A 14,999-nucleotide genomic window follows, 5' to 3' on the forward strand; every position below is an offset into this window, starting at 1 on the left:
TAATCTTCTATTGATAGAAAAAGTCATTGACTGATCTTTATTTATGGTGTTCATATTCAGGTCAGCTGAGTAAACATATTACACAATCTGGAACTATCAAAAGTAGGTCAATCCCAAAGTACAACAGGACCCGAGGCCTTAGATTTGATTGCTGGACCCAGAGAAGTTCCCCGATTGAGAAACTAGGAAGTTATTGCTAATCCCCCTCCAAATGACAAGAATATAGGTCAAAATATATAACCAAATGAGCGCTCTTCGAAAGACATGTCATATGGTTTTCACTTCTATGGCCTGTGGTATGTCACTACAATTTGATTTGTGACAAGTTTATATTTTTTAATTTCAGCTCCAAAAGAATTCCTTCCAAATTACTGAGAGATGTATAGACTTAAATCTAAGATATTTGGTGGGTGATCAATGAGTTTAAAAGTCAAATCATGCTTATGGTTTACGACTTGCACCTCATTGTAATAAAATGAATAATGAAAGTGAATATTCCAAATTTATATAGGGCATTTAACAGTTCAGTTGCTCAACTGTGCTCTGATATATCAATCATTAGTGTATACTTCATGCATTTATAGGCCTGAACATCCTGGATTCATGCTCAACGCCCTGACATGAAGAGTTAGTCCAAACTGATCATATTCCATGTATTCAGCACACAGGACTAAACATTTCTAAACCAAAACAAAACATACAAATTACATCATGAAAAAATCACAAAAAAACTTGATCGAGTTTTTCGGATAATCGCATTTATCATCTGTCATTAGCATGAGCACCGCCACTGTAGCAGTTAAAGATAACTAGAGAATCGCACAGGTATCTGTTGCCATGGAAACCAACTATTTGATGCAGCATTTTTAAAATGCAAGTACTGCAGTTTAAGTATGTAGACCTTTCACAGCAGGACTTCAATCACAGATGACATTTATTTCAAGCAATATTCCCCCAACTTGCACAAAACCCGTCATGTGGAGGAAATGCATTCTGCTGCCCAAAAGACAGATACTTACTTCATGAGGTCTTCTAGGTTTTTATAATCGTGATGGAACTGTAGCTCTTCATTGATGGGGAAGCCATGGCCGATTTTCTGGAGGACGTGCGGCGTCTTCGACAGCTTGGACAAGGTGTTGATGACCTGGAGAATAAAACAAATTTACCATAGCAACCATCAACGAAGGGGCATTCACTTTTGAAAGTTTGAGAGAAAAAACAAATTCAGCTTAAATTTTTAAAAAGATAAAGCAGTTTTATAAGTGTTTCCATGAGAGCACAATAATAAGGTTTGGCTAGACATCCTCGAAGAACGTAGAAGAACATTGGTCCCCTCTACCTGTCCCTTTTGAAAATACTTCTATCCCTGAGGAGCCCCACTTTCCTCCCCTAACCCTAAACTTTACCCATCACAAGCCCCACGATGATAGCCAAACCACAGCATCTTCAATATCAGTCGGCAAATTCTCACCGTCTCATGTTGTTTATCAAGTACTGACTCGGATTAGCTGTTTACCTACAACAAGTACAACTCTCACAGGGCACCAGCCTCTCAGGAAAAACAGAAGAGAGGCAACCAGAGGCTATCAAGGCACCACTTTCACCGGCACTTTCATAGTTAAGTCTTCATAAGATTTTCATGGACTGATGCATGGTCAAGTGGTTTGATTCATTTGTGACTCTTCGTGATCTCAGACAAGTCTCTCGGCATCAAACAGCGACAACATTACTTGAGTGAAAGAGCTTTTTTAATTTTAAGCCAAGTACATTTTGGGTGCAATGCCAGGGCAAGTGAAGAGCCTAGTATTCAGATTTCATATTTGAATGCGAAAACTCTTCCATTCCATTCTATATCCTAGCCCACTCTTTGTCAAGCACGTCTCAACAGAATCCAGCATCTTTTCCTTGGCCTTGCTAGCCCTAGGCACACATACAGGTAGTCTTTGGAACGTAAGATAGAGTATAAACATGCAATTATGATGAGCTGCCTCTGCTAAGTTACTTTGCACTGCCAACTTCATGTTCCAGACTTTCAAACTCCATCAATTGCATGGAAGTCACTGTTTTCACTTTTCTTGAACTAATGGACCTAATGGTGGCAACGTGTCAAAACAGTCTGGGGAGACACCATAAGTTGGTCTATGTTTGGGCCCGGTTCAGCGTTCGGACAAGGTTTTCTAGTGGTGGATCAAAGGAAAGTAGAAAGGAATATGTTTGGGTCAGTGGCATTAGGAAACACTGGTTACTTACTTCAGTTCTTATGCCAGGAGAAAGGCTTGGCAGGACCTGGCTTTGAAATCATTCAGTTTGTTTGGGAATTCAGACGAATAATACTTCCTCAACATCTATAAAACCTCGAGGTTTTGTACATGCGCATACAGTATTTTCAAATTACCTGGGATTCCACACATGCAACGTCATGTGTCCATCATGCAGTGACACTCAAACTAATTACATCTACTGGTACATATGTTAGTTAATGAGTGTCATAACTGTGACCCAATTTATTCTTGGCAAAGACATTTCTTAAAATATCTTTTTGTAGTTTTCAAGGCTAAAACAGTTAGAGAAAAGGCCTCATATCCGGAATACAGGGAGTTTAACCCTGAAACCATTTGACGGTCTGCAGTGATGGCAACTGGGCCTTCATGGCTGTGATGGCACTGGCACACCTCACTGGAAGATAGGGGTGCACGATTCAAAGAACGCCCTTGAAGTCGGGGGGGGAGGGGGAGGGGGGCATCTGCATGGGGCACTACCTTCTAGTTCCACACCTGCAGCATATAATCAATCTCTTCACGATTTTAAAGGTTTCGGGCCGGACTCATTTTGCTCACCTTTCCAAAGTTCCTCATGTCGAAGAGCTCGTAACTGTCGAACAGTTCTCCCTCCTTGAGCCCAAACTTGGATTTGCATGTCTGTAAAAACGCCCGAATATTTTTTAGGCAGAGAAACTGAAAAGAGAAAAGATTGGACATTTGAGCCATAGTGAGCATAAATATTGCGTACTGGACATCCTTCGGTGTGAGCCCAGAGGTTTGAGAAGGGTGCTCCTGCATCTACCACTTCAGACAGTAGTCACTAACGACTACCAAAACATACCCAACACTGGCTTGCTCATTACAAGCCCTCGAACTGCAAAATATATCTCAGGTCAAGGCCTGTACAGAAGGGTCTCCTGGTGTGGTCTGAGGACTCAACAGCAGTGATGGCAGATATGTATTTTCTTAATGTGACATTTTTCAGCCTCTAAGTTACTAGGATACTTCGCAGTTTGTTTCATTGATCTGAGTACCCCAACCAAACAGGACATGATACAATTGGACGTTGATCTAAGAAAGATTTATATGGCAAGTTGTAGGCATGACTCATAAATCACTATGCCATAGTGATTATTGACAGAGTACATCACACAGAATCAGATGTTGATCAGACTTGCATGATTCTGCGAAATTGGTCACAGGAGGAGTGAGCTGGCACCTGTGTCACATACCCAATGATAACCAGATGGCCAGAAATAGATTTCCCTGTGATGCTTAGCTTCAGTTATTGACAAACCATAGGAGGTTCAGTACCAATTCAGAGAATGCTTGGTTTGTGATTCTGTAATAAATGTAGCTCATCATAGGAACATCACCAGGAGATATCCAAATGATAACCAGATGGATAAAATGTTGAAGATGTGGATAGGGTCATTATAGTCATCTTTAAATATTGGTACAGACTGATTCCAGATTCTGACTTCAATTTGAGTTCATTTGGTTATTCTGTAGTGCATGATGCACACAGTTCATTGTATGGATTTTCAGTTTGGTATTGACAAACTCTTGGAATCCAACCCCCATGAAACACACGGCCAACTCTTCATAGAATCAATTTGCGTGTAGTACGTTTTGCCCATCTGTTAGCACCAATCAGCTGACTTCTTTCAGCAGGACGAGCACTCAGTAAGATGCTGACGGCATGTGTTCATCATTCATGTAGTGTGAGCAATTCATGTTCTTGGTTTGAAGGTGCATGCAGGTACATCTTCCAGCTCGTCTTCTGCGCGTTTGCAATGACATGTCGCAAAATCTCATGTCAAACTCCATATCTGAATTCTGATCATAACTGATTATGGCCCAGTATGAATTCTAACATGTCTAATGAGATACCAAGTACAAGTACATGTGTGAATGCCTAGCTCAAGGTAACAGATCACTGGACAGGTGGCCAAAACATGACACAAGCCACTCAGTTTTTGAAAACAATGTCATTCGTGTTGTACATTGTATTGTCAAAACCATTATATAATGCATTAATAGCCACAAAATATACCATATACGAAACTGACAGATAGTCAGTAATCAGTGCATCAGGAGAATAGATTACATGCAACATTATCTCTCAGCTAAACATTTCCCATGATTAACGAGACAAAATAATGTAATTGATAGAGATGTATGGAACATACAACAATTACATTGACATTGTATTGTTGATGAGCACTGCAATGTCTACATTATGGCTATGCAGTCTGTCAAAGTTCTATCCACTCATTGGTTTCGGTTCAGATAACCCTCCTGTCCTTCACCCTCAGATTGAGACCTCAACAAACACACAACAATGTATGACAACAGCACAGAAGGTGTGATCTAATGACAAGGACTCAATGATTTATAAGCAAGTTTTCCTTGAACAATGGAATTAACCACTTGTATTACAATTACAGTTGTTTATGACAAGAAAATGAGTGATTTTAAGAGGAAAACCTATTTCAGGAATCAACTGAACTCTGGAGTCATAAATGGAATCATGTCACACTAGACGAAAAACCACTGAAGGGACAGACAAGAACTTGCTATCAGCAGAACAAGAAAATTCTTGGAATCAACATTTTCAGTTCAAAATAATGATGGCAGTAGTGCCAAACTTATCATCATTTATCAATAGAGCCTAGATTCCTGAATGGTGAGGAAATTTCTGGCTCCAAGAAGACGAATATTAGTCATCAGCTTCAAGTACATGTAGGATATTCGCAAAAAATAGTCTTAACATTTCAATAAATGAACAGTGAAAAGGGGTATGACCAGGCACTGCTGAGGGTTCTATAAAGTTTGACAGTTGAAGGGCTTCATGTATGGGGCTTGAAAGCTGTCCATGGTAGGGGTGGTATTTTGAGATCTGAATGGAAATACATGTATGAGCTCATAACAAACACATGCAGATGTACTGGGAGAAAGCCATTGCAGAGGAACAATAAACGGACCTGGACTTATCTAGGGTGCAGTAGGAGGGAGCTTAAGTTTGAGACCCTGAAATGAAACTCGCCTAACAGTGATAAATCAAAATGAACTTGGATTGGTAAACACTGCAACCAGCATTAACATCCAATTCAAACCAGCATGGTTCCAGACAAAACTAATCAGGTAAACACAAAATGTAGGCCTACAAATGTATCCTCTCATTCGTTTTGCATTGTGCAACTAATAACCACTAGGCAAACACAATTAGAGCCAATCATGTACCCAGGAACGCTGGCTACACTGGTCACTGCATACCATACAGACACATAACCCAGATTTATTGGGGGACTCGATGAGGATGTGACATTTACAAATTCAACTAGGCTTACGGTGAGCAGTGGATGCAGGACTGCATGTGGAATTTAGCAGATGCACCAAAAGTGTTTGCCACTGATGCCCTTCCCTGTTGCCTTGCCCTGCATGTTGCAACTTGACACACTGCAGGTTCTTCTTCACCCTTTTTCACAAGACAAACCTGGCAAAGTGCTCTTTTGCAACAAAATCATTGCTGTGCCCATGAGGTGTGATCCATACAATGGATATGGTAGATGAATAGCATTAAATCATTTCAACATTCATTTGACATTGGCAGTAGAGTAGTTGTAGTAGGCCTCCTAAATATTATATTGCCCGTCCCATTACTTTACTGACCTACATAATGCAGACCTGTCACTAGTATCATTCCATTCAGTAACCTTGCAGATCAAAATGCTGTTGTCAGCAACAACAAGAGAATGTAAAGTATGTCTGAATGCCAAAACCAAACAAATGACAACCTCCAGGTTTTTGTATTTTAAAACATGATCAAGTCAGCCTTTACAATAGACATGTCTGTGAATGAATGACAGAATGAACCGTACTTCTGCTTAAATAAAAGTACAGGTACCATCAATTCCAATAATTCACTGGCACCAAGTCAAACCAGGGATTGGAACATTTTATCACTATTTTCACCTTTATCCAACTCGTAGTTGTACCTCTGATGGAGGCTTCCCTGGAAGACTAAGTGAGAGAAGCGTAAACTACAGAAGGATTGAGCCACTATCAGTAGCGGGCAGATCCAGAGGGATGGGAAGGCTGCCAGCCAGTCGTATCTGTAATCAGCTGTATCTGAATGCCTGTATCAACCAGTGATTACAAACCTAGGTCAGACGGGGGTATCACAGGTTGTAACCTCAGGGTGATAACAGGAAACATGGCTTATACTTCATGCTTGCAACACTTACAAGATAACTTTGGAAACCGCATCATGAGGCATTGCCAATGACCAAAATCTAAAACTACGTCAAGCAAATAGTTCATTGAGAAAAAGTGAAGAACTAATTCAAAGTCTGCCGCTGCAAATACAAAGTTCATGAAGTTATAAAGTAAAGTTGGTTTTGGGTAAGTTATTTTCCCATTCACTCATTCTCTCAATGTCATTGTGGTTATTATCAATCTTGGAAGTTTGACAATGTGAATGACAATCGTGACCAAGATAGAAAAACAACACTTCAGTAGTGACATCAGAAGCAGACAAACATAACTGGGCTCAATCAATCATGTTTTTATACCTGATTTCTGTTTAAGTTTATACTCTTTGCCCAAGACCAATAATGCCAATGGTTTCCTAAACACAAAAAGCCAAGGGGAAGGGCCAAAAACATGGCCTAGCAAGGGGCATGGAGTGACCATGCCGGTCCGAGGCTGTGACTATTGGCCGGCTAAATATTCTTCTTCATCTTATTCGGCTTCTCATATTAAAGTGTCACTACTACATCTTCACCAAAGGTTATGACAATCAATCCCGTCTGTCGTCCATCCATTCCATGGCATGTTGTTGATAATACGACTGATAAGCAAAGCAGTAGTGTTACGAGGCATATCTGACAAAGCAAATGTCAAGCCAACAACTCTGCAAAACCAGGAAGTGAACCAGGCCAATGCTTTGAATAGGCCTTTTACACAGTCTACATTTCTACATGCATTCGCGTGCATCTTGTACAGGGAGATTTTTACCTGTGACATCTGTGGTCGAGGACTGAAGTCTTTTGGGTCGATACAATCCGGCGCCAGCACATTGAGGAGGTGGCACAATAGCACACCATCTCGTAAATTTTGTGCTAAGCTGACTACTTCGGCATCCTGCTGCGTAAATTCGTGGTCTGAGGGTAAAACATTGCATCGAATAAGCCATTCAACACACAATCGCCACTCGTCTTCTGACGCCATTTTGAATATGACTTACGGCCCGGAATCAGTATAATCTTCTCTTTCCTCAATTACCGAATAGCCGCATATAAATTTTTATCATTTGGGTGTAAATAAGCATTTTTTAACAAATTTGAAAAGTTTTGCTGATCAAAAGGCATAACTAATAAACTGTAAGTTGATTACAGTTAGCTTTGCATTGTGATAAATTATTTTGTTTGCAATGTATTTAGAATTTAGTATAACAACTAGCTCTATTCACGGACCGAACTCGGTATTCGCAGAATGGAATCCATGCAACTTGCGATTTGTTACATCCTGGCGTCACCTATTATTTCCAGTAGAACTCCGGGGTCATACTAAACAGCGTCAACCAGCGCCCACCAGGTTTAAAAGCATATTTAAAGCTATCAAAATAAAATCTAATGGTCTTTAACGAAATAAGCAGGACATTTTCAACATATCCTGATCGTTTCATGACATTTGTGTCCTAGATTAGCGAGTACCAGCTAAAATGTACCAGCGTCCACCGCCCAGTCGGCGGCCATGTTGGATTTGACCTGGAGGAAATGATACTGATAGGGCTTCCCAATAGTACCACAGGAGCAAGGTGATTTTCGACAACATCTCCCTTATCTTACGTCCAAATGTCATGAAATTTTCAGGAAAGGTGTTTTATTGTGTACTTATTTCGTTTATGGCTTCTAAATTTTATTTTGATGACTTAATACCTGACGTTAAACCTGGTGGACGCTGGTGGACGCTGTTTAGGATGAACGGAACTTCCTCCATCCCTCGAAGTGTACGCCGAAGATGTAACAAATCGCACTTGGAGTGATTCACATATTTTCTGGTGACAGAATGTGCTGTTTTTGTTGCTTTTGGCAGATGGATATTGACTGACATTTCATCATATGACATAACAACAAAACTGGTCACCAGGAGGGCACAGGCTCAACACGGTAGAACCCTTTTCCTTTCTGTATTTTTCATTTCTATTTCGCCAATGCATTTTATGCATGCAAATAGTATAGTAGGGCCTACAGGCTACAGTAGCCGGTATCAGGCTGTTTCGCTACATTGCCAGTTCGCTACCAGTCGTTTCGCTACATGTGGCGGTCGTTTCGCTACATGGTAGGTCGTTTCGCTACATGGGTGGAGTCGTTTCGATACATGATGGGTACGGTCGTTTCGCTACATGGAGGACGTTTCGCTACATGGGTGGAGTCGTTTCGTTACATGGATTAAGTCGATTCTCTTATCTTTTCTCAATAACGCGTTGATCTTGGCGACACATTTGTTGTACTTCTCTGGGACTCTGTAGCGACTCTTGCTTGTGTTGAATCTTGTTAATTTTGTTCACAGCCTTATAAGGCACTTGAGCGCAACGCAGTATTTCTCTGAAGGAGAAAAGCTTGATGGGTTATATCCGGTACGCGCGAGACTACCGCAAAGACTTATGGGTACGTACCGCCAGCTCCCCCGGTCTGTACATCTTGATTGTAGTATACTCGAGCATTTTTTCCCTAAATTCACAACAAATATTTAGCCCGGAGTTTAGCACAAACTTGAAAAAATAATGACTCCACCCATGTAGCGAAACGACCTACGATGTAGCGAAATTACCTACATCCATGTAACGAAACGACTCCACCCATGTAGCGAAACGTCCTCCATGTAGCGAAACGACCGTACCCATCATGTATCGAAACGACTCCACCCATGTAGCGAAACGACCTACCATGTAGCGAAACGACCGCCACATGTAGCGAAACGACTGGTAGCGAACTGGCAATGTAGCGAAACGACAGTAAACCCAGTAGCCTGCCTAGGGCCATAGGCCTACATGCAGATATGTCATTCATGTGCACCACCTAGACTCAGGAAAACAAACATGTCTCAGAAAACATGTATAGATTAACTGGTATTATATCATTTTATGCTGATTTCAATCGTTTCTCTTGGGCTAACATTATTCCAGTCGGATAATTTCAGAATTCCACATGATATTGATAATAAATAATGCTGATGGACGTGATATTGATAATAAATAACGGCATATGGACGCACTAGCAGCCAATTAATGTACAACGAGGACGAGAGGCTGAAAACATAAACTGAACACTACAATGTTCGAATGTAACAATGACACATATGTACCCTTTGCCAAGATTGTCAAATAGATTTGTTACATCTTCGGCGTACACTTCGAGGGATGGAGGAAGTTCCGTTCATCCTAAACAGCGTCAACCAGCGTCCACCAGGTTTAACGTCAGGTATTAAGTCACCTAAATAACACCAGAGCTCCCAAGGCAATTCACTTGGCTTGTGTCAACATCTCATCAGCGTTTGAACTAATTGAACGAGCCAGTTTCCACATCCATTATTCATGAGAGGCCACGCATTCAGCCTTGAACACATGCTCCTCTCATATTCACCCGAGCAGGTTGACTCAGTATTGTTCATCCACCACATGCTGCTGGTTGCATGTACCGTGAGGTTGGCAGCGCGATTATCCACCTAGGGTAACTGTATCTAATAAAGAAACGTGGAATAACGGTATCTGATCTCAGGAACTGTGGAATATCCTATGGCCTGTTATTCTGAGATATCTTTCGGAGTATCATCCCAAATGTTCTGCCCACTTCACTCAAGTGAAGTCTATTTTTCTCAGAGGTGAGTTATCCATCTAAACTTTGCTGCAGGTTTGATTTGAGATTTAAAATTTGTATTCACGTGTGGTCTATCGACTATCCTTACAAGTAGGTAAACCAAAAGTTTGTTCAGGTCACTCTCAGTCCTAGCCCAGTTCTTGTTTTGTAAAGGCTTCAGTTCAAATGCCTTCTATTTGACAATCTTGGCAAAGGGTACATATGTGTCATTGTTACATTCGAACATTGTAGTGTTCAGTTTATGTTTTCAGCCTCTCGTCCTCGTTGTACATTAATTGGCTGCTAGTGCGTCCATATGCCGTTTGCTGGAATCATTTTGCCCTTTGAGTAGTGTGTCCCATCAGCTGCCAACTTGAAATATCAATATTTGCACTCTTTACACTTCGATCGCCCTTGTGATCGGTGGTTATAGTACAAATGTCCCAATTTTACCCTGGTTTTGAAGCTGGGCTGGATTCTGAAAGAGGAGCATATCCAGTGTAGAAAAGGTCAGGGTCAATTGGTACCCTTGGTATTAAGTGTTGGATGGGTGGTTCTTTTAGTTCCCCAAACCCCAAATTCATACCTCCTGTAAAAGTTCAGTGCATTTTAACCACTTACCTGATGTTTTCTCATTGAGCAGTTCTGCATAACATTGTGTCTGCAGTTTTGAGTTGCAAATTCTGCACATATTCTGGGGTTTTGCCAGCCATCATGAACAGGACACAAGTGGGCTTTATTGCAGCGAAGATAGTGTAGCATAATGTACAACTTTTTAAAAAAATTAATCTAAAGTATCAGTTTTTATTGACAGTAAAAGTCGGCAGGCAGAACAAAACCTGCACAACCTGCAAACAACCAATGAAAATAAACACAGGATAACACATTCTAGAGACTAAGCATCTGCTAAAAGTGTTTATGTGGAAGAAACATGTTCACTAGCTGTTGGTTTGGATCCATAGTTTTCGTTTCTAACTCCGTGTATGGACCGAATCTCATTACATTCTAAGGGTACTCAAAAGTAGCTACAAGTCGTGTCAATGAAATATCTAATTTAGAATTCATTCTTCACATTTTGACACAAGTGATGGTACTTCTAAGTTCTGATGATGGTATAAAGTCGGATATTGCAGTAATCGGCTCTGGATGGGAAATAAAGTGAGTTTTCCTCAGGTGAATGCAAACATCTCAAAAAGTGATGTTTCCATGAATCATTTCACCGTGAGTAATAATCTTGTGGCCTCAGACCTCACAAACGATAACAACCTATCTTCAGTATTAATGAGCAAGATAAGACAAAAACATAATGTCAAAAGTGAAAACACTTCAGGCTAAGCTTAAGTCGATGTTCACCTTTGAGAAAACAGTTCTAAAAAACTTCTTACAATGGCCACACTGCACGTGATACATGAGCCCCATTACACGTCAATTGATTGGAAGATGAGCAGTTGCTTGCCCGGGATGCTGCGAGACTTTAACCGGGCATTGTCTCCTAGCAGCTGGCGTGGGATTACTCTTTTCTTTCATCCCAATGGCGATGTCAATGGCCATATTGATTTTGCGATTGAAAGACTATGTGTTTTGTGCAGTTGCAATGTGTCAGTGGGACATTTGAGGTGACGTGTTTCATGTTGGCAGTCGAGTGATTAGAATGTTGTCTCGTTATTTCTCTGGTTACTTTCTTTTTATAAGGTTCGTTCTTTATGCCTTCAGATATTTGTGTGTGTGTTGTTGCAGATATGTAGATGGAGAGTCGGGTCAGAGGCTGATCACTTTCAACATCATCACCAATGTAGAGCAGCCCCCTCCCTCCCCAAACTCAACATCGCATTCACAAACTACACCCTGACTCATCACATATTTGCTTTCTCTTTTCAGTCACCCGCCACCCACCATACTAAATGAGCAGACCAAGGGTCAGATCAGAATCAGATCACTCGCAACAATTCATCCATCAGCGATACGAAGACGCGGCTCACGTCATCTTCCGTCACCAACAAAAACTCAGCAAAGGTTTGCCATCGAATAATTACCTGACATTTGGCGACTCGTGCAAACACACGGACTACGTTCATTTTGGCAACGCAAATGTCGTCAAAATTCCGAAAGAACACCTGAAGGATGTAAACGACCAGACTAAAGTTGACAGCACACCTAGTAATACTCAGTCGAAAATTTGTACGATTATGTGACAAGTGTGCCTCCCAGTGTTAAATGTTTGTACTGCTTTTACTTAGAGGATGTGTAGTTCCTGTTTGCCGTGTCATTTGTCGTCTAAATTTGTCAACTTATAAAGGCAGCACTGATCATCATATCATCGTCATGAACTTGTGAATTTTGAACTTTATATCCGACTTGTTGTGTCGTTAAAGCTGTATATATCTTTAGTAATTTAAATTAAGTAGTGATTTATAATTAGGAACAGGAACAACATGGAAGTTCATCCATTCTTGGAACAGGGTGTTGTCCCGAATAACAATCTCTGGTACGTTCTATCTACTCTTGGTGAAAGTCCTACAATGCGGGTCGGTCATTCCTGTTCATTCATCCCTGGGGAAAATGGGAACGGGAAGTTATTTGTGATTGGTGGCGCAACCCCAAGTGGATCATTCTCGGAAGTGTTCTTACTTGACTTGGACACGTTACAGTGGGACACGTGTGAGGCAGAAGGGTTCAAAGGTCGTTACGAACACGCTGCATTTGTGCCAGAAAGTGTGCCACAGAAGGTTTACATATTCGGTGGTGCGGAGCAATCTGGGAACATGAAATCAGTCCAAGTTTATGATATGAAGGATCGAACATGGACTTCAGTTGACGTTACGGGTACTGCACCATCTGCCCGAACACAACACATGTCCCAAGCTGGTTGCGGAGACAAATTCTATGTATTCAGTGGAGGGGAATCCGGAGTTACACCAGTTAATGACCGTAATGTCTATTGCTTTGATACATCAACACATTCCTGGAGTACCTTGGAAACACATGGAAAAACTCCCGAGCCAAGACATGGCCATCTATTTGTTGGGGTTGGGACTAAATTATACCTTCACGGTGGGATGTCCGGCCCAAACTTTTTTGACGACGTTCATGTATTTGATCTGATGACAAATACGTGGCACAATGAGAAGAAACGCAAAGGCTTCTTGTCAGCTAGAGCAGCACATAGTGGTGTTGCTGTCGGGAAGTTCATCTATGTGTTTGGAGGCATGAATAAAGAGGGCGCTCTGGACGACACTTACAGGTTAAACACAGGTTAGTGAATGAGAAACGGCCAAGTTATGAAAGATCATACCAGATGTGGACTACTGTGCCCTTTACATTTCCATGGGATCCATACAGTAGTGGAAAAAGTACTCGGTAGTTGAGCCTGAAGAAATGTTCTGATTGAAGCTTCAGTGTCAGTTTAGGTCTGTTTACTGAAGCTGTGATGGGGTAATTCAAATGTTCTGTGTTTTCTTGTGTCAACAAGTCACAACTCTTTGCTGAATCATTGCTCTCCTTTCAGAAACATTGAAATGGACAAGGATCGACCTTGGTGGTCCACCACCGACATCGCGATTAGATTTTGCCATGTGCGCCTTCCCCTTCACCATCAATGTTTCCGGCGATGCAGAAACTAGCAATGCTGGAGCTGCTGCCAAGAGGGCCCAGGATGCCATGGCTAAGTCCCTGCAGGTGCTGAGCCTTGGGGAGGATCCTGAGAAGGAGGGAATACCAGAGGGTGCAGGTAAGACATGTTTGCATCAGTATATTACTGTCACATTTGGATTTGAGTTGTTATGAGAATAAAGAGCCGGAGGTCGGTATAATGACGTCTATGCTACCAGCTACTTACCAACAGTGCTTTTTACTGACCTCATTGTGCCCAAAAATTCTTTACGGCACACTTCATTGCTATGCTGAAGTTCTCCAAAGACGCAGTATATAATGCCGCAGCATATAACCTGAGCTGTCTTTGAAGGACAGGGTCTTGACCAGAGCTGTGGTTTGAACCCATGACCCTTGATTTCAGAGTCTGCTTCCTTGACCTGAGTACGTCACACCAGTCGAGGCCAAATTCATAATTTGTCAATGTCAGGTTGTTGTTAAATGTTGCATACTTTTCATGGATATTTTTCAGAGCCAAGTAAAGAGACTCGAGACGAGGAGGAAACAGAAGTAACTGAACAAGCAGCTGGTGATGCTGTGTCTGCCTCAGCATCCATTGGTACAGTCACTGAGACACAAACAGTTACCTTAGTCCTGTTGCATGGTGGGATGGACACCGAGGGAAACATATGGGATGATAGTTTAGTCTTCAAAGCTGAGTGAACTTCGTTACTGTGTGATCTTGGCATGGACTTGTGAGCTCTGTTCATTACTTCAGATTGCCAAATATCTGGCTCAATACCAGTTTATGTATTCACTGACATCTTGCTGTTGTGCTACAACAGTATTTGCTGTAAGCATCATATCATGTTCTCTCATAAGGATTGCCTGAAGCCATCAACCTTGTATACAGTTGAAATGTTTCACTGTGTAGTCGTACTGCTGAAAATTTATAAGGTGTATACAGAGTAATTTATAAGGTGTATACAGAGTCTTGACCGTGTTGAATTCACTACTTTTTCAGAAGATAAACCTGATTAGAAATAGATGTGTAAATTGTGTTGTCACTTTTTGGTTAGTACACCATTTTGGAAAATAAAGAAAATTTGAACGATACAATCCTTTTGTTTTTTCACTGGGCCTTTCATGGCAAAGGCTCAAGTCTGAGCATTGACGACTGGAAGGCAACTGGAACTTCTTCCATCATACAGGAGTGTCACCATTTCAGTCCTTATGCACTGTAGTGACACCGTTAGGCAACATCACATCCATCGCCAACTGGGAC

The 14,999-nt window shown here is 41.4% G+C and overlaps 2 protein-coding genes across 12 annotated transcripts in view; one reads left to right on the top strand and one right to left on the bottom strand.

The window, feature by feature from the left end:
* Nucleotides 1-7,502, bottom strand: part of LOC135501771 (proto-oncogene vav-like) — a 31,440-nt gene extending 23,938 nt beyond the window's left edge. For all 9 annotated transcript variants that reach the window (XM_064794064.1, XM_064794066.1, XM_064794067.1 and 6 more), the window contains exons 1-3: nt 7,284-7,502; nt 2,838-2,954; nt 1,020-1,144 (exon numbers count right to left, since the gene is read on the bottom strand). In XM_064794064.1, coding sequence (XP_064650134.1) covers nt 1,020-1,144; nt 2,838-2,954; nt 7,284-7,496 — 455 coding nt within the window. In that variant the 5' untranslated portion in view covers nt 7,497-7,502. The remainder of the gene's footprint in view (nt 1-1,019; nt 1,145-2,837; nt 2,955-7,283) is intronic.
* Nucleotides 7,503-8,271: 769 nt separating this feature from the next.
* LOC135501701 (rab9 effector protein with kelch motifs-like) lies at nt 8,272-14,833 on the top strand. 3 transcript variants are annotated; one of them, XM_064793944.1, is made up of 4 exons: nt 8,272-8,437; nt 12,005-13,378; nt 13,632-13,853; nt 14,247-14,833. In XM_064793944.1, the coding sequence occupies exons 2-4, from the start codon at nt 12,559-12,561 to the stop codon at nt 14,435-14,437; spliced, it is 1,233 nt and encodes a 410-aa protein (XP_064650014.1). In that variant the 5' UTR covers nt 8,272-8,437; nt 12,005-12,558; the 3' UTR covers nt 14,438-14,833. The 3 variants fall into 3 exon arrangements, with proteins under 3 accessions (XP_064650014.1, XP_064650016.1, XP_064650015.1); XM_064793946.1 differs by lacking the exon at nt 8,272-8,437 and adding an exon at nt 9,963-10,151; XM_064793945.1 differs by lacking the exon at nt 8,272-8,437 and adding an exon at nt 11,736-11,818.
* Nucleotides 14,834-14,999: the final 166 nt, after the last annotated feature.

Source organism: Lineus longissimus, chromosome 17 (assembly GCF_910592395.1).
Source record: "Lineus longissimus chromosome 17, tnLinLong1.2, whole genome shotgun sequence".
Classification (NCBI taxonomy): domain Eukaryota; kingdom Metazoa; phylum Nemertea; class Pilidiophora; order Heteronemertea; family Lineidae; genus Lineus; species Lineus longissimus.

What these genes read in the sequence shown, in the direction of transcription:
- LOC135501701 (XM_064793944.1), top strand. Translation starts at nt 12,559, where the DNA reads ATGGAAGTTCATCCATTCTTGGAACAGGGTGTTGTCCCGAATAACAAT. An exon ending in CACTTACAGGTTAAACACAG is followed by an intron (nt 13,379 to 13,631) that starts GTTAGTGAATGA and finishes CTCTCCTTTCAG; the next exon opens with AAACATTGAAATGGACAAGG. An exon ending in GGGAATACCAGAGGGTGCAG is followed by an intron (nt 13,854 to 14,246) that starts GTAAGACATGTT and finishes GATATTTTTCAG; the next exon opens with AGCCAAGTAAAGAGACTCGA.